At 44.5% G+C, this 26,087-nt stretch overlaps 1 protein-coding gene across 1 annotated transcript in view; it reads right to left on the bottom strand.

The window, feature by feature from the left end:
* Positions 1 to 2,822: 2,822 nt before the first annotated feature.
* zdhhc8b (zinc finger DHHC-type palmitoyltransferase 8b) overlaps positions 2,823 to 26,087 on the bottom strand; it is a 125,297-nt gene continuing 102,032 nt past the window's right edge. Inside the window, 11 exon segments of the mRNA XM_023978864.2 lie at positions 2,823 to 4,500; positions 5,363 to 6,579; positions 7,234 to 7,340; positions 18,066 to 18,183; positions 18,440 to 18,575; positions 19,574 to 19,665; positions 19,869 to 19,971; positions 20,307 to 20,479; positions 21,244 to 21,379; positions 21,381 to 21,399; positions 23,813 to 23,934. Coding sequence (XP_023834632.1) covers positions 4,344 to 4,500; positions 5,363 to 6,579; positions 7,234 to 7,340; positions 18,066 to 18,183; positions 18,440 to 18,575; positions 19,574 to 19,665; positions 19,869 to 19,971; positions 20,307 to 20,479; positions 21,244 to 21,379; positions 21,381 to 21,399; positions 23,813 to 23,934 — 2,380 coding nt within the window. The 3' untranslated portion in view covers positions 2,823 to 4,343.

Raw genomic sequence — 26,087 nt, 5'->3', positions numbered from 1 at the left:
AGTCAGTTTGGTATGGAAAGTCAATGCTGCCTGCCTTGCAAGATGTTCTGGATTAAAATGTTTATACACACATCCAGTAAATTATACTAACGCTTTCATCTTGGCCATGTACTGTTATAATCTCCACCTGGCACAGCCAGAAGAGGACTGGACACCCCTCAGAGCCTGGTTCCTCTCTAGGTTTCTTCCTAGGTTCCTGCCTTTCTAGGGAGTTTTTCCTAGCCACTGTGCTTCTACATCTGCATTGCTTGATGTTTGGGGTTTTAGACTGGGTTTCTGTACAGCACTTTGTGACATCGGCTGATGTAAAAAGGGCTTTATAAATACATTTGATAAATTACTTTTTTGCGGTAATTGATGCTTATTCACCAACCTTTTAAGTGATGTAACTGATGTGGTGACACGTGAAATGCATTCTAATACAGTCCACCAGATATAACTGAAATCTCATTGAACAAACAGAAACATTTCGATCTGTGTCACTGAAATATTCAACATCAATCTAGTGAATGCATAGGCTTGACAAACATTTCTTTATTCTAATTCTGTCATCAAGTGGCATATTTCCTTTCAACAAAAATAATTAAGCATGTACATTAACAGTATTTCCAATACACTGTCTACATTTATTTGTCTATTCATATAACAAATGTTACAAAATACTACATCTGCTTATGATAAGCAAGACATACAGCAACAGGTATTCTGCAATAGTTCATATTGTTCAGGTGAGGTGACTTGGGACTCRAATCAAACGTCAGTGTTACGGATTGAATTAAGCCCATGGTGAAATATCCATCAGACTGCAAAGCACAGCAAAAATAAAAGTAGCAGTAATCTAAAGGAAGAATAACAACAATCACTTTTGTCATATGTGTATCTGTGCTTGAAGGGGAAGATTCAAGTATGTATCAACAATGTTGGGTCAGTCACCTGCAAGGAACACAGGTGAATTTGAGTTAAATATGAGACAAGTGACCCAGTACTGTACATTCAGCTGAAAATAGTATGGCATATTAACCTAACTAGCTCCCTTTGCCATGTGTAATATAATACAATTAGGGTCTGCTATGGGGTTGGACCAGTTGTCAATTTGTGTTTTCATATTTGAAGCTTATGGTCTGCAATTGAACTGATAATATGATAAGATGGAGAAATGGAATGGTATGTGCCACAAATAACAGGCTAAAAAAACAATACATGGCAAGGGGTATTCTCCTCTCTACTATCTCCAATGTGAGGGTCACATCTTTCTGTGTACTCTGATAAATGTATATGTTCCCAATATATACATCTAGTATACGATATCTACAATTATGGTACTTTCAGTTAAAGTGAGTATCACAATGAATAGGTACAATACGTTTAAAAAAAAAATGTGTCTACTATCCATAAGTGGGACCATTCAGCTATAAGCATGATTAGAATTATTGGTGGCATTTCATAGGTGGTTGTCCCACAGTGCAACCTGGTTACCTGTCATATGAGATTTCTTTGTGCAGTAAACATCATTGTCCTCTTGAAAGGCCACAATGGTCATTTAATGGATGCGGTGTGTAGTTGCAAACAAATAGGGTCCTTTACATCCATGTAAATTCTGTCTTCAACACTAAGAACGTGCAAATGACCAGGTGACATTTCTCACCTCAAATGTTCAGAGCCTTTTACAAACAAGAAAAGATACAAAACAGAGGGAAACTTTCAAGCTACATTTAATCAGTGTTTTTTTAAGAAAAGGAAAAATGTACCTATCAAACTATATCTTCTTTTCATTAGTGAACAAAAAAAAAACAACAGTCCCATAGTTTTATCTATGACTTTCCTCATGTCTTGTAATTCATTTGGTTTGCTGTGCCAGACAGCTGCTGAAAGTGGATGGATTTCAGGACTACCCAGAGCTTTAACAGAATTAGGGTTAGTAGCCAACTTTGGCCCTTTTTAACCCAACTTTTTAAAATGACATTCGCTTTGTATAACTTTACATTGCTTCATCACAGTTTAATCAATAACATTTTTTACACTGTAGCATACAACAAACTAGCATACCCCCTTCCCTATATCGGCTATGGTACTTATTCATTAATTCACTTAGGTTATAAATTATCAACAAAATCCACTCAAAATACAAACATCCATTCCAAGCTTGAGTATCTGTATAAAAAGCAAGATGTATCAAACATTTTCGAAAGGTTGGAAATTAAAAAAACAAATCAATAAAAAACACTACTAAATAACAATGGTTGACAGGTTTTCATGTAGTAACACAGCTGAAGACCTTTTCCACTCTTGATATGAATCATAACAAAACAATTATACATGGCTTTAACATAACTTATTATGGGTAGACCTATTTTACTAAAAATACTAAGTCACAAAAGTAATAAATTGCCTATCAGATGTTTTGGCGGTGCATGGCTGACTGGCTAGCTGGTGGGAGTTGTCCTGAATATGGGGAGAACCGTTTTGTTGGGGTATTCAGGATAGATCACAGATAACAGCCACCTCTGTGACACTCAGTAGCAGAGGCTTTTGTGTGTCTTCTTAGCACTGGTCTGTGTCGGGGGTCACTCTAACATGACATTGAAATCAATAGATAAGATGTTGGACTATGTTACTGATTACTGTAGCTTATGGTATACTTAAGCAATAAGGCATGAGGAGATGTGGTATATTGCCAATATACCATGGCTAAGGGCTGTCCATGCTCACAACGCAAAGCGGAGTGCCTGGACTGTCTCTTATACACATCTAGATGTGTATAAGAGACAGGTTGTTAGATATTTAAGCAATAGCGCACGAGGGGGTGTGGTATATGAACAACGCAAAGCGGAGTGCCTGGATACAGCCCTTAGCCATGGTATATTGGCCATATACCACAAACCCGAGGTGTCTTTTTGCTATTATAAACTGGCTATCAACGTAATTAGAACAGTAAAAATAAATGTTTTGTCATACCTGTGGTATTGGGTGTGATATACCATGACTTTCAGCCAATCAGCATTCAGGGCTCGAACCACCCAGTTTATAAAGATAAATAAATACTGGAGCTCAGCTAGAGTTGAGATGAATATGCTCCTGTACTGTAAGCCTTTAAGCACCACCTCAAAACTCAGAGGATAAATGTAGTTGGAGAAATTCAAGACCTGTGTCTCTGAGTGCCACACAGCACTGTTGTATTGCCATTTAACAGTTTGATATCCATTCAGCCTTGTGACGGTATTAGAACTATATTAAAGATTGCATTGATCTAACACTGACTGGTGCGATGTGATATTTTCTCTGTGCTGCTCAGTAATGGCCAACATGTTGTTGACGGACAAGACAGACACAGTCAGCACCTTGAAAGCACCTTGAAAGCACCTTGAATTCATAAGAGGTATGTGTATGCTTGAATCCAATGGATTGGTGCTGTATGCTTGAATCAAATGGATTGGTGCTGTATGCTTGAATCAAATGGATTGACGCTGTATGCTTGAATCCAATGGATTGACCCTGTATGCTTGAATCCAATGGATTGACCCTGTATGCTTGAATCCAATGGATTGACGCTGTATGCTTGAATCAAATGGATTGACGCTGTATGCTTGAATCCAATGGATTGACGCTGTATGCTTGNTAATTGATTGGTGCTGTATGCTTGAATCCAATGGAGTGATGCTGTATGCTTTAATCTAATGGATTGGTGCTGTATGCTTGAATCTAATGGATTGGCGCTGTATGCTTGAATCCAATGGATTGACGCTGTATGCTGAAATCTAATGGATTGGTGCTGTATTGATGACTTATTGGGTTAGAGGTGGCTCGCCATACCATTGCTATTTCAGAGAATGTGACTGAACAAAGACATGCGGCATCATCTGTATGTGTAAGGGTGTCTGTGTATTAACCTCTCGCGGCCTGGGTGGGTGGTTAGTGAGTGTGATCATACAGAACAGCACCTAGACCGCAACTGAGATGCTGTAAACGACAAATTTAAGATCTCATTCAGACTGTCCACTGATGACCAACGCAACAAGCCACAAAATTCAACAAAACACTCAGTAAGAACATCAGCCCTCTTTAGGTTGAAGTTGCTCTTTTCCCATCAAACACACACATATCACGGCGCACTCCTCCAGTACAGACACAGAGACCAAGGGCTAGGCATGGAAAGAGCAGAGGTCCGCCAATAATTCCCAAGTAGGAAATGCTATGCGCCCCTGATTGGTCAATATCGAATAATAAAAGGTCAAAGGAAGAAGAGAACCCTCTCTGTGTAGCACAGTTGTTGTTGTCATTGGATGTGGATGCCATGAGAATGATGCCTCTTCCCTCAAGGTTTGGCGCCCCGGGCCCCAGCCCTTTCACACAGATATCTCATAGGTTGTGCCACCCACCCCAGTCACCTTTTTGACGTTACTGTGGCGGCTAGGGCTGAGAGTGGTGCCCTGGGCACTGGAGCTGTTGGGCGCTAGATGGCAGTCTGTTTGCCCATTCACTTTACTTTGCATCATGGCCGCTCTGAATGGGGAGGGGGAAAAAACAAGAGGACATAGTTATTTGAAGTGAGAACTAACTTAGCTTTAGATATACATGCACATGCAGTATAAACACAGATCACATGGAAAGATAATTCAGTTGTCATACCAGAAAATATGTGTATTGTTCTCACATGCATGTTCTGGTGGTGTTAGTAGTTGGTCTTGTGTGGCTGGTCCCAGGAGCATGCAGTATGTAAATGACCATGACACTAGTTAGAGGACTAATGAAACACATGCCAGTGTACCTGCTGGTGCTAGCATAAATTACCATGAGTGGTGTATTCATTACCCAAAAATCAGAATGACATTTTATGAAATAAAGGGTAAAACCACAGTGTGTTGTTCGTGATAATCTAGGTTTGTACGGAGTTTCTGTAGGTGCTAAGAACATGCAGAGAGATGTAGATGTTGATATTCCCAGATGGAAGAGAGTGACAGGAGGGAGATAAGCATGCAAACAGAAGGAAATTATAGTGGGGTAATGCAACTTTATTCATCATGACAGACAACTTAGAAAAATACAAACGTTTTTTTCTTCCTATGAAAGCAAAACATTAAAATCCAGTGACAAACACCATGCACAGTACTTAATTGGATAAAAGGGTATAATATCGAAGGAAACTGTATGTATACAGATGCTACATGTTAACACCTAGCCTAAGCTCTCTCAGGCTCACTACTCATCCTGTGTGGGGGACTAGAGCCCATCCACCGCTGGTTTCTAACCAGTCAGCCAGCAGGGCTTCAGGGCTTCCTGTGGGGAGTGAGTTCTGTTCCCTCCCCAGCGCCTCAGCTCATTTCATGCACTCCAGGAGACGTTAGGGGTATGTTAGGATTCGTACCTTGGGCCACCCAGGCGGGGTGAGTCTGTTCTCTCCAGGGCGTGGATGAAGGAGAGTTTCTTGTGGGTGTAGGAGGGGGATTGGGGCATGGCAGGGGAGTGGTGGGGCTGGTGGGGTGGGGAGCGGCAGGGGGTTTCAGGGACCCTGCCTCCCTGCATGCTGCTGTCAGTGTGCAGGGAGCTGGAGGAAGTCCTGGGGGCACGTGCCAGAGAGGAGCCACCAGAGGAGCGCAGCACGGGGGTCCGAGGTCCGTAGCTCACCACCCCCATCAGGTTGTCCCTAGAGCCTCCGTAGGCTGGAGGCGTGGGACCTCTGGAGCTGGGGTCCCGGGGACTATCCGGGTAGCAGGCGCTGGGAGGCAGGCCGTACCCTCCAGAGCTGTCGAACATGCCTGAGTCCTGAGCCTGGGCATAGGATTGAGCTTGGGAGCACCCCCCATGGTGCAGCAGCTGCAGCTTCTCCCTCTCCTCCATCTCCTTACGCTCCTGGATGGAGGCCATGATGGTTTTGGAGAGGTTGTCGTAGCGCACCGGGGACAGGTCCCGGTCCTGGGGGGACTGCCTGCCCCTGCTCATCCCCATCCCCCTGGAGCCCAACACCGGGGACAGGTCCCGGTCCTGGGGGGACTGCCTGCCCCTGCTCATCCCCATCCCCCTGGAGCCCAACACCGGGGACAGGTCCCGGTCCTGGGGGGACTGCCTGCCCCTGCTCATCCCCATCCCCCTGAAGCCCAACACCGGGCTGAAGCTGGGGGGGACCTGCTGCCTCTGGATCTGAGGTTCAGGCCCCCGCACGTGGCACATTTTGGTTGGCAGGTAGGGTGAGTGCGAGCCCATAGAGGGCATGCCGGGGTGAGCCATGCACTCGGCTGCGGTGGCTGGGGAAATGCTGGGGTTGAGCAGGCTGTCGTAGGAGAGGCTGCTGTTGCGGTTGGACAGTGGGGAGAAGACGCTCTTGTAGGGGGTGGAGGTGACTGTCTCAGGCTGCAGGACAGGCAGCTGGCCCTTGTCCCTGCGCTGGTGGGCCTGCTTCAGGCTGAGGGAGCTGGAGTTGATGGGGTAGGAGTCCAGTTGCAGTGGGGAGGATTGGAAGGAGCGGTGGAGAGGGGCGTTGCGGTAGTCAGGCAGGTCCAGGTTGGGCTCTGAGCGGTAGTCGACATGGCAACGGCCCTCCTCCAAGATGGCTGACGCCTTACGGTGGTCATCTGGCATTACAATCTGACAAGACAAAACAACACAGAAGTAGTGAGAAATATGGACTATTATTTTGACTAGCCATACTATAATGACATTTTTGTTTTGTTTTGTATTTTATCCCCTTTTTCTCCCCAATTTCAATTTTGTCTCATCGCTGCTACTCCCCAACGGGCTCAGGAGGCGAAGGTCGAGTAATGCGTCTTCTGAAACATGACCCGCCAAACCGCGCTTCTTAACACCCACTCGCTTAACCCGGAAGCCAGACATACCAATGTGTCAGAGGAAACACCGTTCAACTGACGACCGGGGTCAGCCTGCAGGCACTCGGCCCGCCGCAAGGAGTCGCTAGAGTGCGATGAGCCAAGTAAATCGCCCCTGCCAAACCTTCCCCTAACCCGGACGTTGCTGGGCCAATTGTGCGCCACCCTATCCCGATCATGTCCGGTTGTGATACAGCCCGGGATCGAACCCGGGTCTGTAGTGACGCCTCTAGCACTGCGATGCAGTGCCTTAGACCGGTGCGCCACTCGGGAGGCCGTAATGAGAACATTTTTATAAAAAATTGAAACGGCTGTTCATTTATATGCAGTCACACTCGCAACTGTGTAGGAATACAGTAAATGATTGGGTAAGCCTGTTTGCAATTACTATTAGAATTCAGTCATTTACTCTGACCTTCTCTCCTGCCGCATGGTAATGGACTTTAGGGATGGTGCCGAACGAGGGCCGGTACTTGTACATGGCCGGGGTGGAGGGATGGGTCTTGCCGGACAGGGAACTATCTGGAAGTGGAAGACAGAGAACAATGTTACTGTGAGAGACAGACTATTCTGGTGTAAGGATGTAAGCATCCATTTTATGGTGTGTTAGAATTGATAGTGCTGTCATCATCAGAGCCTTTCATGGCTCATTATGTTGTGAAAGTCGTCTTCACCTCAAGCTAAAAAAGAAAAGCAAGCTGAGAAAATAAGTCATTCAAAAGCTAACATATAAAGACAATCATAAGAAATCCTCCTTGCATTGAAATCTTTGCTTTGACTTTTTCAGCACAACAGACACTGGACATGTCCTAGCAATGTTGTTAGGTAAATATTGTGGTGCTGCATTGATTTTGTCATTGCAAATAATGCAGTAACATAAAACACCACCAAGTGGCAGTAGAGCTACTGTGATGGAAAAAACAGTCAGGAAGGAGCTCCAGACATAATGCACCATGACACAATAGATCAGGAATGGAGGTGGGGGCCACAAAAAATCTGAACTCATCCTGAGGGACCACAGTGGCTTGCGGGTCTGCGTATCCTCATCGAGTCCATAACAAATCTGGAGCAGATTGACTGAACCAGGCCCACTTATGACAAATAACACTAAATTTCTCCTCGCTGATGAAGAGCGATAGAGGACTGCCATACTGGAGTTCATTCATCAAGCCTAACTAGCTATAAGTCACTAACTAGCACTGAGATGGAGCGCTTTTAGGAGGCCAGAGAGAGCAGTTCGGTGCAATACACCAGAGAGAGAAAGAAACAAAAATAGACAGAAAGAGAAACACAGGGAGAGAGATACACACTAGTGATTTGCGGGTTGACTCATAACCCGCAGTTCTCGTGGGTTTAGGGTCATGAAATATTGTGTGGATGAAGAGCGGGTGGGTGGCGGGCAGGTTGAATATAGAGAAAACAACGCATAAAAAAATCCATACATGTATAATTCTTGTGCAATTCATATCTATAGGCTACACTGAGGTTTCTCTTTCATCATTTTTTATCTGCCATTATAAACTGGGTGGTTTGAGCCCTGAAAGCTGATTGGCTGACAGACATGGTATATCAGACCGCATACCACGGGTATGACAAAACATTTATTTTTACTGCTCTAATTACGTTGGTACCAGTTTATAATAGCAATAAGGCACCTCGGGTGTTTGTGATATATGGCCAATATATCACAGCTAAGGGCTGCATCCAGGCACTCCGCTTTGCGTCGTGCATAAGAACAGCCCTTACCCGTGGTATATGGCCATATACCACACCTCCTCTGGCCTTATTGCTTAATTAGATGCTTCTTACGGAGCCACTCCTTAGTTGCCCTGGCTGTGTGTTTCGGGTCGTTGTCATGCTGGAAGACCCCAGCCACGACCCATCTTCAATGCTCTTACTGAGGGAAGGAGTTGTTGGCCAAGATCTCGCGATACATGGCCCCATCCATCCTCCCTCAATACGGTGCAGTCGTCCTGTCCCCTTTGCAGAAAGCATCCCCAAACAATGATGTTTCCACCTCCATGCTTCCACGGTTGGGAGTGGTTCTTGGGGTTGTACTCATCCTTCTTCTTCCTCCAAACACGGCGAGTGGAGTTTAGACCAAAAAGCTCTATTTATGTCTTATCAGACCACATGACCTTCTCCCATTCCTCCTCTGGATCATCCAGTGGTCATTGGCAAACTTCAGACGGGCCTGGACATGCGCTGGCTTGAGCAGGGACCTTGCGGTGCGCTGCAGGATTTTACCATGACGGCGTAGTGTGTGGTATAATTTACATAGTATTCACACCCCCTGAGTCAATACTTTGTAGAAGCACCTTTGCAGCGATTACAGCTTTGTGTCATCTGGTATCAGCTTTGCACATCTGTATTTTTGCTGATTTCTCCCATTCTTCCCTCGCAGACTTTCTCAAGCTCTGTTAACTTCTTATGCTGAAGGGGCAGTATTGAGTAACCTGGAAAGAGGTGCCCATTTCAAACGGCCTCGTTACTCAATTCTTGCTCTCGTACAATATGACATATTATTATTACTATTGGATAAAAACACTCTCTAGTTTCTAAAACCGTTTGAATTATTTCTCTAAGTGAAACAGAACTCCTTCTGCAGCCCATTTCCTATCCGGAAGTGAGATTTCCGAAAGCGCGAGTCTCTGTTCAAGAGCTTGTCTATAACATGGCATGTCACTTAGGCTATAGATACACGTCATACACCTTCCCCTGGGTGTTCAAGCGGAAGTGAGAGCAGAAATGAGTTGATTATCTTGTTCAGAGATTGAATACATCATCTTGGAATGAGAGGTCCGCCATTCTTTTTTTTTTTCGGAAAGCGCGAAGTAGGACCTGGAATCGCCTTCTGGAAAGCCGTCGTTATGGGTGAATACAATCTCCGGCTTAGATTTTATTTGATACATGTCACAATATCATATCCTAAAGTATGTTTTTCAATATAGTTTATTTATATTATTGAAATTTATTCGGACTTTAGCGTGATGCGTTGTATGAATTGTTCACGAAGGAGAGGTTAGCGCCGCATGGCCAGTGTGCCTGCTAATTCAAGAGGAAAGAGTTCGTTCTGGATCCAAACAAAGACGGTTCTGGACAACGGACTCCTTGTACAACATTCTGATGAAGATCAACAAAGGTAGGACCCAATTTGGGATGCTATTCATATATCTGTCGAACTGTGCTATCGCTACCGATTACCTGGAATCAATGCTGTTGTGTGTTAGCTATTGCAGTAAGCTAATATAACGCTATATTGTGTTTCGCTGTAAAACACTTAAAAATCTGAAATATTGGCTGTATTCACAAGATCTTTGTCTTTCATTTGCTATACACCATATATTTTTTCTGAAATGTTTTATGATGAGTAATTAGGTATTTGACGTTGGTGGCTGTTATTACTCTGGCTACTCCCGTGCTATTTCTGACTGTAGCTATGATGGTAGCAGTAATGTAAAACTGATTATAGCTCAATATGCAAATTTTTCGAACAAACATAGATTTATTGTGTAACATTGTACAGGACTGTCATCTGAGGAAGTTGTTTCTAGGTAGTTTGGTGTGTTCTAGGTTAGTTAGGTTGGCTTTGTGCATGCTACCTGCATGCTACCTGTGCTGTGAAAAATGTTCTGTCCTCTTTTGTATTTGTCGTATCTTGGCTGGTGATCTGCAACATTACCAATATACCAGTTCGCACCCCAAAGCCAGGCGGCGTACAGCCACGCCACAACTCGCACACACTGGTGGTGGGGCCGCGGTGTTCGCTGTAAAACATTTTAAAAATCGGACATGTTGGCTGGATTCACAAGATGTTTATCTTTCAAATGCTGTATTGGACTTGTTAATGTGTGAAAGTTAAATATTTTAAAAATATATATTTTGAATTTCGCGCCCTGCACTTGAGCTGGATGTTGTCATAAGTGTACCGACCTCGGGCTTGCAGCCTTATGAGGACCAGTGGTGAACAGCAATCTTCGTCTTTCTACAGATTTTCAATGGGATTCAAATCTAGGCTTTGGCTGCGCCACTCAAGGACTTTCACGTTGTTCTGAAACCATTCCAGCGTTGCTTCGGCTGTATGCTTGAGGGTCATTGTCCTGTTGGATTGTAAATCTTCGTCCCAGTCTAACATCGTTTGCACTTTGAAGCAGGTTCTCATCAAGGATTTGCCTATATTTGGCTTTTTTCATTGTTCCCTCTATCCTTACCAGTCTCCCAGTCCCTGCTGCTCAAAAGCATCCCCATAGCATGATGCTGCCACCACCATGCTTCACAGTAGGGTTTTTCTCCAGACATAGCGCTTTGCATTTCAGCCTAAAGAGTTCAATTTCTGTCTCATCAGACCGCAGAATCTTTTGCCTTATGCTCTCAGAGTCTTTCATGTGCCATTTTGCAAACTCCAGGCGTGCTGTCATGTGCCTTTTTCTCAGGAGTGGCTTCCATCTGGCCACTCTCTCATAAAGCCCAGATTGGTGAAGTGCGTTAGAGACGTCAGGCAGGTTCTCCCATCTCAGCCAATGAACTCTGTACTTCTGTCAGAGTGGTCATTGGATTCTTGGTCACCTCCCTGACCAAGGGCCTTCTTGCCTGGTTGCTCAGTTTGGTTGGATGGTCAGCTCTAGGCAGAAGTGACCATATTTTTCCCCCAATGATGGAGACCCACTCCCCCAGATATATGCCCCATCACAATTCTATCTTGGAGATCTAAGGACAGTTCTTTGGGCTTCATGCTATAGTTTCTGCTCTGACATGCACTGTCAACTGTGGGACCTTATATAGACAGGTGTGTTTCTTTCTAAATCATGTCCAAACAATTGAATTGGCCACAGGTGGACTCCAATCAAGTTGTAGTGACATATCAAGTATGATCAAAGCAAATTGGATGCACCTGAGCTCAATTTGGAGCGTCATTGCAAAGGGGTATGAATAGTTATGTCAATTAGATATTTCTGTATTTAATTTTCAATATATGTGTTAAAATTTCTGTCATTATTGTGTGTAGATGGGTGAGATTTTTTTATATTTTTTTATCCAGGCTGTAACAACAAAATATGGAATAAGTTAAGGGGTATGAATACTTTCTGAAGGCACTGTATCCTCTCACATAGCCTAATATAATATTAACTCCTGCAGAATTAAGCATATTTTGCAGTAAAATGATACACCAAATGTACAATTTGACTCAGGAACAGGAGTGGAGAAATATGATTGATTTCTTCCAGCATCTTGAGAGAATGAATGCGCGGTTAGGGATCGTATGTAAATGTGTTATCTTTATCAGCGTCATAAAAACAGTATATATATACTTTTTTTACCCCCTTTTTCTCCCCTCATCGCTGTAACTCCCCAACGGGCTCGGGAGAGGCAAAGGTCGAGTCCTGCGTCCTCTGAAACACGACCCACCAAACCGCAGTTTTTAACACCCGCCCACTTAACCCGGAAGCCAACCGCACCAATGTGTGAGAAGAAACACTGTTCAACTGACGACCGAGGTCAGCCTGCAGGTGCCTGGCCCGCCACAAGGAGTTGCTAGAGCGCGATGAGCCAAGTAAAGCTCCCCCGGACAAAGTTTCCCCTAACCCAGACGACGCTGGGCCAATTGTGCACCGCCCTATGGGACTCTCGGTCACAGCCGGTTGTGACACAGCCCGGGATCGAACCCGGGTCTGTAGTGATGCCTCTGCGCCACTCGGGAGGACCCAAACTGATAGTATTTCAACCACATAAAATATGCATCCAAGCCAAACTGAAATCTTATCAGAAACATGTTGGGTCGTTTCACTGCTTTTCATTTCCTTAATTAAACAAGTCAAGTAGACTAACAAATAGCCAACCAAAATGTTGGAAATTATAAGCAGAAACTTATCTAAATTAGGCTTTAAAAAAAAATTCCTGCACCCCTTCTCAAACAATCGTTCCTCTGTCTCTGACTGTACAGCGCATTTTCAATTGCCCTACTGTATTTGCAGGTCAGGGTCATTCACGCTCCTGAGTCCTGTGACTGTGGCTTGCTATATAAAGTAGGCAAACAGGAATTGAGGCATTCAGTTACTTTTCTATTGAACGTTAGAATTTGCAAACGTGTGACCTAAGCGACTTTGAGCGTGGTATGATCGTCGGTGCCAGGTGCGCCAGATCCAGTATCTCAGAAACGGCCGCACTCTGTTAACCGAGAATGGTGCGACAAACAAAAAACATCCAGTCAGCGGTAGTCCTGTGGGCGAAAACATCTCGTTGATGAGAGAGATCAAAGGAGAATGGCAAGAATGATGCAAGCTAACAGGCGGGCCACAAACCGATAATGGCGCAGTACAACAGTGGTGTGAAGAACGGCATCTCGGAACGCACAACTCGTTGATCGTTGTCACGGAGGGCTATTGCAGCAGATAACCACACCGGGTTCCATTCATATCAGCTAAAAACAAGAAGAAGCAGCTCCAGTGAACACACGATCAACAACACTGGAGAATTGAGGAGTGAAAAACATAGCCTGGAACATGACAGCGAGTTCAGTTTACTTGATTGGCCTGCGAAGTCCCAAGACCTCAACCCAAAAGAGCATCTTTGCGATAAGATGGAATGGGCCGCCGTCCAATCTGCAGCAAGTGTGTGATGCCATCCCGCCACCATGGACCAACATCCCTGTGGAAAGTTTCCACACGCACACAGAGAGACAGAGACAGAGAGACAGGATTTTTTTGTCAGGAACATATACAGGATACTACCCTCTACAACATAACCTTCACTCCAAATCAAAACCCACAACCTGATTTTGGACAGAATTACGGAATCACCTGGAAGGCGTACAACTACCAAAGATTATTATTCCAACGCTATACAGCAAATGCTCTGGAAAACAACAGAAACCTGAAAACCCCATCCAACCTGGAACTGAGTGAGTAATGTTTAGTCTGAAGCTATATTTTATTTCCAAAAGCCAAGAAGAAAAATATATTACATGACTTTATAAGGACTGAATGCTAAATTAAGGCTGCCAAGCTTGATACAACTTCAATTAGCACTGACATGTCAAGTGAGAGGTGTCAAAGCCCTTTAGCCCAACAATGGCAGGAGAGTCGAACAGTCTACTCCAACCAAATGGAGAGGCCTTAGAAGCTGCCTCCCACTGTTCAGAGGTAATTAAAATACAGTACCCTGTGTATGTAAAGAATGATAAGATCACAAAATGAAGCTTCTTATGGAAAATCAAGAGACACTTTTTGCTAACTATTATAAAAATGGGAACATCTGCAACCTCATCTTCCACACAAACCATCCCCTGGCATGGCACACTACCCCTCTGTTAAGAGAGGTGGTGTTAACGAGGATACTTGACAACGAGGACTCTGAGTCAGCTAATATAAATCTCTATAAGTCAGGAACAGTAATGGTACAGGGCAACCCCAAACAGTTTCAGCTGGACTTTCACCTAATCAAAGAATCAGGAGAAGCTCTCCCTTGAGAAAGATACCCACACCCCGAGCGGGTCAGACCAGACCTCTTCATTATACAACCCCACAGACGAGCAACCCCAAGCGGAAAGTCAACCTCCCAGCACAGAGTACTACCCCCCCCCCCCATTGAAATGAAGGATATATTTACCCAGCTGGAGGTAAGGCAGGTGGAGCTGGAACAGCAGGTATTACACTCCAGTCAGCACAGACCCAGACAACAATCCAGCACAACAACATCCCCTTAACCAGACCCGGAGAGCTGGAGGTGGAAAGAGACATATCTGCACTCTGGACTGTGGCGAGACAACTTCAACAATATAAAAAGAAAGAGCAGGAGAAGAACAGAGCACTAGAGGAGAGGATCAGACTGCTGGAGGAGAGGTTGAGGGGGATGGCGTGTGACAGAGAACAACCCACTAAAGAGGTGGCCACCCCCACAAAGAAGCCAGCAGAACAGCCCACCTCAGCTCCCGACAAAAGTCTCGACACCACAGCAGAACAGTCCACCCCAGACCCTGGCCATAGTGTCGACATCAGGCAGAACAGACAAATGAAGAACCCCAAGCCCAGGGGATCTCACCCCCTCTGAGCACCCACCCTGTCAGCCACCCTGATAGCCCTCCYGACAACCCCCCCCCCCCCCCCACACACACACCGACCGAGGACAAATATATACAAGAAAAAAAAACGTTTTCCCAAACACAGTGTGTCTAAACTCTGGTGTCCAAACACCCAGCGTGCCCTAGACCTTCTGTCTGAGGACCAACTAGATTCACCTAGCCACATAATAATACACACAGGCACAAATGACCTGAGAGCCCAGCAGGAAAGGTTGGCCACAACACTGAAGGGAGTGATTGAAAAAGCTTCTTCTACTTTCCCCAATGCACAAGTGGTTATCTCCACTTGTGCATTATCTCGGTTATCTCCTGCTACCACGAAAATACTTACACCCTGCTACCATACAGCGGGTAAACGCAAGTATTTCCTGTGACTGTGCCTCAAAACCAAATGTTTTCCTGGCCCACCACTCCACCCTGGACTTGAACAGCCTCTATGACCAGGCCCAACCCCCACTCTTACACTAGCCCAAGCCAATGGCATGTACCAGATGCTCAGCAGGCTCTGCTCACACTTACTGGTCTGAGGCCAAACCACATGACCAACAACATTGGACACTTTATGGAACACAAAGCCTTCACTATCTCATCCTGGAATATCCAAGGCCTGAGGTCATCTGCCTTTGGCCTAAAGAGCAGGAAACTGGACTTCATTAAAGAAATCGGAAATACAGACATTGTCATCCAACAAGAAACCTGGTATAGAGGAGACGGACCCACTGGTTGCCCTCTAGGTTACAGAGAGCTGGTAGTCCCATCCGCCAAGCGGCCAGGTGTGAAACAGGGAAGGGACTCAGGGGGTATGCTAATTTGGTAGAGCAGACCTAACTCACTCCATTAAATTAATCAAAACAGGAACATTTTACATTTGGCTAGAAATTCAAAAGGAAAGGATCTTAACAGAGAAAAATGTCCTCCTGTGTGCTACCTATATCCCCCCACTAGAATCCCCATACTTTAATGAAGACAGCTTCTCCATCCTGGAGGGGGAAATCAATAATTTCCAGGCCCAGGGACATGTACTAGTCTGTGGAGAACTAAATGCCAGAACTGGACAAGAACCTGACACCCTCAGCACACAGGGGGACAAACACCTGCCTGGAGGTGACAGCATTCCTTCCCCCATATGCCCTCCTAGCCACAACTATGACAACATAACCAACAAATACGGGTCATAACTCCTGCAGCTCTGTCGCACGCTGGGTATGTACATAGTCAATGGTAGGCTTCAAGGGGACTCCTATGGTAGGTACACCTATAGCTCATCTCTTGGCAGTAGTACTGTAGACTACTTTATCACTGACCTCAACCCAGAGTCTCTCAGAGCGTTCACAGTCAGCCCACTGACACCCCTGTCAGACCACAGCAAAATCACAGTCTACTTGAACAGAGCAATACTCAATCATGAGGCATCAAAGCCAAAGGAACTGAGTAATATTAAGAAATGCTGTAGATGGAAGGAATGTAGTTTGGAAACCTACCAAAAAACAATTAGGTAACAACAAATTCAATCCCTTTTAGACAACTTCCTGGATAAAACGTTCCACTGTAATAGTGAAGGTGTAAACTTGGCAGTAGAAAATCTTAACAGTATATTTGACCTCTCAGCTTCCCTATCAAATCTCAAATAGAAAACCGAAGAAAATTAACAACAATGACAAAATCTAAGAAAGAAATTGAGAAACCTGTCCAACCAAAAGCATAGACCCCGAAAACCTGAGTCGACGCCTTCACTATGGTGAATAACTAAAACAATACAGAAATACACTACGGAAAAAGAAGGAACAGCACGTCAGAAATCAGCTCAATGTAATTGAAGAATCCATAGACTAACCACTTCTGAGAAAATTGGAAAACACTAAACAAACAACAACACGAATAATTATCTATCCAAAATGGAGATGTATGGGTAAACCACTTCTCCAATCTTTTTGGCTCTATAACAAAGAACAAACAGCAAAAACATTATCAAATACAAATCTTAGAATCAACTATTAAAGACTACCAGAACCCACTGGATTCTCCAATTACCTTGAATGAGCTACAGGACAAAATAAAAACCCTCCAACCCAAAAAGGCCTGTGGTGTTGATGGTATCCTCAATGAAATGATCAAATATACAGACAACAAATTCCAATTGGCTATACTAAAACTCTTTAACATCATCCTTAGCTCTGGCATCTTCGCCAATATTTGGAAGCAAGGACTGATCACCCCAATCCACAAAAGTGGAGACAAATTTGACCCCAATAACTACCGTAGGATATGCATCAACAGCAACCTTGGGAAAATCCTCTGCATTATCATTAACAACAGACTTGTACATTTCCTAAGTGAAAACTATGGACTGAGCAAATGTCAAATTGGCTTTTCACCAAATTATCGTATGACAGACCACGTATTCACAAACTAGAATTCTATTTGGCCCTAAACAGAGAGTATACAGTGGCAGAATACCTGACCACTGTGACTGACCCAAACTTAAGGAAAGCTTTGACTATGTACAGACTCAGTGAGCATAGCCTTGCTATTGAGAAAGGCCGCCGTAGGCAGACCTGGCTCTCAAGAGAAGACAGGCTATGCGCACACTGCCCACAAAATGAGGTGGAAACTGAGCTGCACTTCCTAACCTCCTGCCCAATGTATGACCATATTAGAGACACATATTTCCCTCAGATTACACAGATCCACGAAATATTCGAAAACAAACCCGATTTTGATAAACTCCCATATCTACTGGGTGAAATACCACAGTGTGCCATCACAGCAGCAAGATGTGTGAGCTGTTGCCACAAGAAAATGTCAACCAGTGAAGAACAAACACCATTGTAAATATAACCCATATTTATGCTTATTATTTTCCCTTTTGTACTTTAACCATTTGTACATCGTTACAAMAGAGTATATATACATAATATGACATTTGTAATGTCTTTATTCTTTTGGAAATTCTGTGAGTGTAATGTTTACTGTTCATTTTTATTGTTTATTTCACTTTTGTATACGACCTACCTCACCTGCTTTGGCAATGTTAACATATGTTTCCCATGCCAATAAAGCCCATTGAATTGAATTGAGAGTGAGAGAAGAGAGAAGAGAGGAGAGAGAGAGAAGAGAGGAGAGAGAGAGAGGAGGATCGCAATGACTTTGCATAGATTGCCCATTATTACCTTCGCTTGACGTCAGCTGGCTCTTCAGCTGGTTGTAGCGGTCTGCTTTGGGAGGTAGCGGAGGCTGGGTGTCTAGGCCTTTGTCATCCACGGCCAGGCCATCCAGACTGATCTTGGACTGGACAGGGGAGATGACGAGGGGTTAAAAGTTGTCTTAAAAGGAACAGCAGGTGGAGGAACAGAACCAGGGATAGGCCAAGGGATATGACTGGGGGACAGGGTTAGGTGAAGGGACTGGCTGGGAATAGTACAGCTGAAGAGCACTAGAAAGATGGCTAGGTGAAATATAGATAACAGGACTGGGAATAAAACCAGGAATAGGACATGGAACTAGAAATATGACTGTTGTATCTACTGAATGTACCGAAGCTTACTTTAGACTGGAGGATACTGGTGTGGAACCCGTTGTTGCTGACCTTGATGCTGATCTGTCTGTCAGAGAGGTCTGGTCTGATGAAGGGGGGCTGGATGGAGAAAGGGGGCTTCTTCCTGGGGTCCACACCATTGTACCTGTATAGAGGAGAGGAGAGACAACTCATCGTATGAGAGTTAGCCTGAGTCCCAGATCTGTTTGTACTGTCTTGCCAACTCCTGTGTTATTGTCAGGTGACAATGACATAGGATTTGGCAAGACTGCACAAACAGATCTAGGACTCAGGCTATATGGGAGTATGGGGCGAATTCAATGGTGGATGATGACTATAATAAAAACGTTTCAGTCCCCACCTGGGTATTGTCTATCTGTGGCTATGTATACTGTTAATTTTAGCAGTGTAATATCTCCCAAAAGGTCTCTTTAAATCAGGCTCTGGGGTCTGGCTGCTGAATGTGTGTTTGTGCTGTGCTTGATTTTCCCTTAACTGTAGTGTGATTCAGTTCTCCAGCCATCTGCCTTCCTCTGGGGGTATAGGTGGTTTCTCCAGGCAGAGAACACACACACACACCACACACACACACACACACACACACACACACACACACACACACACACACACACACACACACACACACACACACACACACACACACACACACACACCTCTCTTTGGACATTGCTGCAGTTCTATCTCAGCAGTCTACTTAGAATGACTACAGCAGAACAGGTACCATGGCAACCCCCTTGGTCTTGGTTACCGCTGAGCTTTTTTAAAAACATTTTATATTTTTCTCCCCAATTTCATGATTACGATCTTGTCTCATTGCTGCAACTCCCCAACAGGCTCGGGAGAGGTGAAGGTCGAGTCATGCGTCCTCATGCTCGCTTAACCCGGAAGCCAGAGGAAACACCGTTCAACTGACGACCGAAGTCAGACTGCAAGCACCCGGCCCGCTACAAGGAGTCGCTAGAGCGTGATGAGCCAAGTAAAGCACCCCCGGTCAAACCATCCTGTAACCCGGACGACGCTGGGCCGATTGTGACCGCTGACTTTTTATTGCCCGTCTATCCGGCTCCCACCACACACCACCCACACCCCCTGACCTACAGTAGGAAACCATGTCCTCCTTACCTGGGCGCCAGGGGAGCACACAGGACATACTTGATGTTGCCACAGCAACCCCGCGTGAAGGGATTTACTCCACCACGGAACTTGCCCGTCACCTGAGGAACAGAAGGCTTTGTTAGAATGGGTGAAGATGCAAGGACTGAACACACACACAGCTAGAACTAGCTAGCAGCTTTGATTTGGCAAGTGAAGCTGCAATGCTGATATTGTGTCCTGTGTGATACATGATAGAATGTACTGTATGTTTGTGAGTGTGTGTGTGTCTGGTTAAGCCGCTCTTAGCTGGGCCCCTTCTCACCTGTTCGTTAGTGGTACGACCTCTGGCGACAAGGACCATATGGAAGCCTGTCAGGCCCATGACTGGTATGAAGAAGAGCCCTGCTATACACATCACCACTAGACTTGATATACATAGTAAAGGAGAGCGCTAACGTTGTTAGTAGCCATTTTAGCAGCTGCAAGCCAACCTCCACTGCCACCAACGACTGTATGGCTGCCACGGAGCCATTCAGACAACTATTTTATTTTCTCTGTACAACAATCAAACATTATCACAATCCACCCGCAAGGATGTGATTGTCAACCCATAGAAAATGAGGGGGGTCCATTCTGGTGGTCCATTTTAATGATCAGACACACTTTTCCCCAGGGCCTTCAGAACAGAACACAAAAGGCCCTAGTTTTGATACAATAGAAGGTGAAATGAGATCCGGCTGGCGTCAGTGTGGAAGGATACGTGACGGTGGTGTACAACGTGCCCAGCTGCTCCATGTGGTGCAGCACGAACAGCAGGCCGAAGGAGAACACGCCCACCATGTGGATGCTTAGCGACAGCAGGAACAGGAAGAAGTAACGGTAGTTCCTACGCCCGATACAGTTGTTCACCCAGGGGCAGTGGTGGTCAAAGTCCTGAGGAGAGAGTGAGAGATGGGTGTTTAGGATGGTGGAGAGATACAGTTGTTCACCCCAGGGCAGTGCTGGTCAAAGTCCTGGGAAGGGACAGAGAGAGGTGGATGGGTGTTAGGAGATGGTCATAGGGTAGAGTGGAGATTAACAGGATCATACTACATGATAAAAGCTCTTCAGTGTATTCACACACTCCACAGAGATGTTTCAATCAATTCCATCATCTCTGATTGCATAACTCAGATTTCTAGAGTTTTTAGAAACATCTACTGTACTTTAGCTGACTTTGTTTTTGATTGTGGTTGAGGGTCTACTGAAGAACACAGAACCAGTGTAAGTAGTTTGACTGAAATATAGGAGGCTGCCTCACAACCTTCAGTTCAAAGTCAGATTTCAACTCTTTCATGGAGAGATAGACTGTATATGAAAGAGCGGTAGGCACAGCCGCATCAGTAGGCTACTGGGAGAGCAACACAGCTGGAGAGTGGGGCTTCAAATGGGAAAAACAAAGTTATGAAACCAATCTTCTGTTTTACTGAATGTTGCTTGGATGTGGTGTAAAACATGATTGCAATCCACATAATTGTTCACAGTATATGGACAGGTCTTATCTGTGAACACATACCATCAGTCAACTGTAGAGGTCACATATAGAAACAAGTCTAACACCACATTGAAATGTCAACGGCTGACAAATGAGCTAGAGTGTGGTGTCGGTCTGTGTCTGTCTGTGTCAGTCTGTGTGTGTCAGTCTGTGTCAGTCTTACCTCCACACAGTTGTCACACACACTGCAGTGAGAGCAGCGGGGCGGTCTGTAGAAGTGACAGGTGGCACACCATTTCATCCGGACCTGAATTCCTTTAATCTCTACATTCTTGTAGAGAGGTGCCCGGAAATCATCGCCTTGTCTCATCCTCATCCGCTATCACAAGGGGAGAGATCACGTTAGCAGGCAAGTACACACACACACCACACAACACACACACACACACACACACACACCACACACACACAACACACACACACACACACACACACACAACACACACACACACACACACACACACACACACACACACACACCCACAATCTGATTTATGATTGCATTTGACAGGGGCAACAGGAGGTAGACTTAAATTAAGCTAACTCCCATGGTTAGCTGTCTGTACAAATTTACATTTTATAAACAATATGCATTTTGTAGCCCACATCTTTGGCATCAAATTAAATTAAATGCATGTCACATACACAGTTTACAGCAGGTATAAAAGGTGCTAGCTCCCTCAACAATGCAGAACATTAATCAATAATAACAATGAAAAGAGTCAAGTAAAAAATAACAAGTAGAAGAAGTGATAGAAGAGGTAGTATGCATCGTATAATGGACTGGATTTACAAATATAAAGTGGGCAGTGGAATCAAAGTATATATAATGTGTGTGCGTGTGTGTGTGTGTTGTGTGTGTGTGTGTGTGTGGTGTGTGTTGTGTGTGTGTGTGTGTGTGTACACATACATACATACATAATATACACATATACATACATACATACATACATACATACATACATACATACATACATACATACATACATACATACATACATACATACATACATACATACAGTACATATACACACACAGAAGTAAGTTTGAGTGTAAGGGTTGGTTAGATGTGTTTAACCATTACACAGTAATGGTTAAAGCCCAGAGGGCCTGCATTTGGATGGATGACAAAAAAAAATATCACATCAACTGCACACCCTACTCATTGGACTGCCACTCTCTTTCTGAACGGCTACATTTCCAGAGTTTTTGTAGATCTTTGCACAATGGGCCACTTGACAATATTTCTATGTAAAGTGTATTGCTCTGGAGCAAGATAGGAAATAAAATGTGATGTCTTCCGGTTCATCAAAAAGCCCATTCAACCTGAAGGATGATCGTCATGGGATTCGTACACTTGGAACAACCATACACACACACACACACAATCCTACTGAGAGACTTCACAGTTGTTATGAGTTTTCAGACTCTTCAAATAGATTTAAAAGGTAACCAACTGGGAAACTGAATGTAAACATCTCCCCTGCAGTCTGCTCTTTAAAAACAATCCTCAGCAGACAGATTGATGAGAGGCTTTATCATCCAATAGACAATATACGCCTTTACATTTCAAGGCTTTACATTACAGAACAATAGAAGCCTTTACATTTGAACCTGGTAGTCACATTCACTGTACATACAGTACCAGTCAAAAGTATGGACACACCTACTCATTCAAGGGTTTTTCTTTATTTTTACTATTTTCTACATTGTAGAACAACAATTGTTTAACACTTTTTTGGTTACTACATGATTCCATATGTGTTATTTCATAGTTTATGTCTTCACTATTATTCTACAATGTAGAAAATAGTAAAAATAAAGAAAAACCCTGGAATGAGTAGGTGTGTCCATACTTTTGACTGGTACTGTACGTCATACACAGATTTACACCAATTGAAGAGAAAGGAATAAACTGTCAGATACAGCCTAGCTCTCTACAGCAGCGATGACAGCTCATGAGGATTGTATTGACAGGGTAGGATCTACGAAATATACCCCTGGGGCCATACCACTCTTAGAAGCAGGGATTTAACTGCAGTTTGTTTCTCCCCACACAGATACAGTCTGTGGAGGCAGGAGCAGTAGGATTATCCATGTGGCCACAGGCATCTCAATATAGTGGCCATGCGTTTCCCTCTATAACACTCTCTCTCTATAAAACTACAGCAACGTAAAACTATAAAACTACTGCAGCTCTCCACTCCATCTCTACAACAACCACAGTAAGGAGAGACCACTTCAGGAAGATACATGAACCTGACTGTGTCATATGTGCTGTAACGATTATTACCTGTTTATGGGGGGACAAGTAGTTCTTAAAGTGCGGAGCTTATTATGTTACAAGCATGTTACAACCATAAGGTGTAAATGGGCCACATTCAACGATCATTACTAAACATCCCCCAGGAGTGGATGACACACACACAGTGTTTCCCTTTCTTTACCGTTACTAACAGCTGACTAACATCAAGTACTGCCAGTATTTTTTCTAAGGCAGCAGCAGTGGGACTCGTAACCTCAACCAGGGCTTGGTAGCCTGGTCACAGGCCTGTAAGTCATGCATAGCATGGTGCAGAGAGGGCCCAGTTATTAGCTAAAACAGGAGTTGTGGGCTAATGGGTACTGAAAAGACCCAGACAGAGAGAGAGAGTGAGAGACAGACAGACATAAAGAGAGAGAGAGACCCATTCATCTCATACAGACACTTTCAGTAGTAAAAGGGAACTGACCTTTTGGGAAGACTCCAGGGTCCATGAAGGTAGCCATGCTGAAGTTGGCCAGCACAAATAGGAAGACGACGCCATTGTAGAGAGGCACGGCGGGGGAGATCGTGTTGGTCAGCCAGGGGCACCTGGAGAGAAGAGAGGACAGCAGTTAGGAAACTCCATTCATAGTTCATTCATACATAGTGATATCTGAAGATTCAGAGATAGAAGGCACACAATGAATGACACACAATTGCACAATTGGATGCGCACATATGCACCTACATAAATTCAGCAAAAAAAGAAACGTCCTCTCACTGTCAACTGCGTTTATTGTCAGCAAACATAACAAGTGAAGGGATGGAGGGGAGATGCAAATAGGTTACTGCTGCACCCCCCTCCTCCTCCATACCCACAATCATCACCTCTACCACACACACCACCTCACACACACACACACATACACACAGTCATCAGCGGAAACAAGATTTTCAGTATCTTTAATCCTGCGCAAATGGGAAAACTATGCAAAAAGGAGGACACGGTGTAAACCTGGAATTGCTTCTTCGCCTCTTGAGATTCAGAAATATTAACAATGGCATCATCAGCCATACATGGAACAGACCAGATCTTCTCTCAGCCTCAGATATAAAAGTCAATGAGAGATGATGACACATGAGGAAAGGGCTATACCTGGGTGCAGGGCTGAGCTATATTACAATGTCTAACATTTCCTGGAATTAGAGAGGGAGTTGCAGACAGACCGGGCATGGAGACCGACAGACAGCTCGCATAGGCAGTGTGTTACCACTGTGGATGGTACACACTATCTCACTAAATCCTGGTTGAAAGATTCCTGGCATCAGGAGGGAATAAGCACAAAATCTGTGAATACACCTACTGGGAGTTCTGGAAAACCTAGTCCAGGAGTTAAACAGAATCACTAAGACATTTTGTGTGTCAAGCTTGATCTTATCCACAGGCTTATTTATCATCACATAATTTTAATTGGATCCGTAGGTAGAAATGTCAAGACATTGTATGAGCCCAAAAAAGGTCTCTATGCCTCATCGCCCCTGCAGGGTCTCCTTCTAGAGACCCACAATGCAGGGTGGTTAAGTGTACATACATACAAGACAAGACAAGACAAGACAAGACAAGACAAGACCAGACAGACAGAGACAGACAGAGACAGACAGAGACAGACAGAGACAGACAGAGACAGACAGAGACAGACAGAGACAGACAGAGACAGACAGAGCTTTCTGTTGGTCTAAATGAGGGAGCGGTGTTAGTGTACACAACATGAATAAATTAAATGTCTCATGGGGAAGAGGCAGCGGTTTCGAGGAACCACCCTTCTTTGATCATGCCCGCTCAATCAGTGTTACTGCTTTACACACACACACGGTGCAAACAGACTATATGCACACACGCGCACGCACACACAGAGCACCGATTTCCTGGCATCTGTTAATGGAGGTGATCCTCTCTCCATTTTGCCTCTTCCTTCCCCCTCTGCTCTGTTCAATTATTCACAGTGGAGTGTGTACTGTAGGTAGGAGAATGGGATGCTGTGCTAGCAGGCCTGGGGGAGCATGGTGACTAAGTGATCCCCAGAACCCAGCCTCTGCTCTAGAGGAGGGCCAGTCAACCAGCCTCTGCTCTGGAGGAGGGCCAGTCAACCAGCCTCTGCTCTGGAGGAGGGCCAGTCAACCAGTAACAGGGACCAGAAACACCACCTGTATCAGTGCCCATGTGGGTAGTCTGTTGCCACAGCTTCTGTGAGTATGGCAAATCAAAGCTATATCATGTGGGTAATACCAAGAAGGTAGTGAAGGGAGAGAAAATCCTATAGGAGTACAGTCCACTGCGCGAATCTGCACTACTTTCACCTAATAATCCCACTTGCCAAGTAGAAAAACAGCCAGTATTATACCTACCTACCTACCTACCTACCTACCTACCTACCTACAGTTGAAGTCGGAAGTTTATATACACCTTAGCCAAATACATTTAAACTGAGTTTTTCACAATTCCTGACATTTAATCCTAGAAAAATTCCCTGTTTTAGGTCAGTTAGGATCACCACTTTATTTTAAGAATGTGAAATGTCAGAATAATAGAAGAGAGAATGATTTATTTCAGCTTTTATTTCTTTCATCACATTCCCAGTGGGTCAGAAGTTTACATCCACTTAATTAGTATTTGGTAGCATCGCCTTTAAATTGTTTAACTTGGGTCAAACGTTTTGGGTAGCCTTCCACAAGCTTCCCACAATAAGTTGGGTGAATTTTGG

This window comes from Salvelinus sp. IW2-2015, linkage group LG33 (genome assembly GCF_002910315.2).
Source record: "Salvelinus sp. IW2-2015 linkage group LG33, ASM291031v2, whole genome shotgun sequence".
Taxonomy (NCBI): domain Eukaryota; kingdom Metazoa; phylum Chordata; class Actinopteri; order Salmoniformes; family Salmonidae; genus Salvelinus; species Salvelinus sp. IW2-2015.
This window is presented reverse-complemented; position numbering and strand designations above follow the sequence as displayed.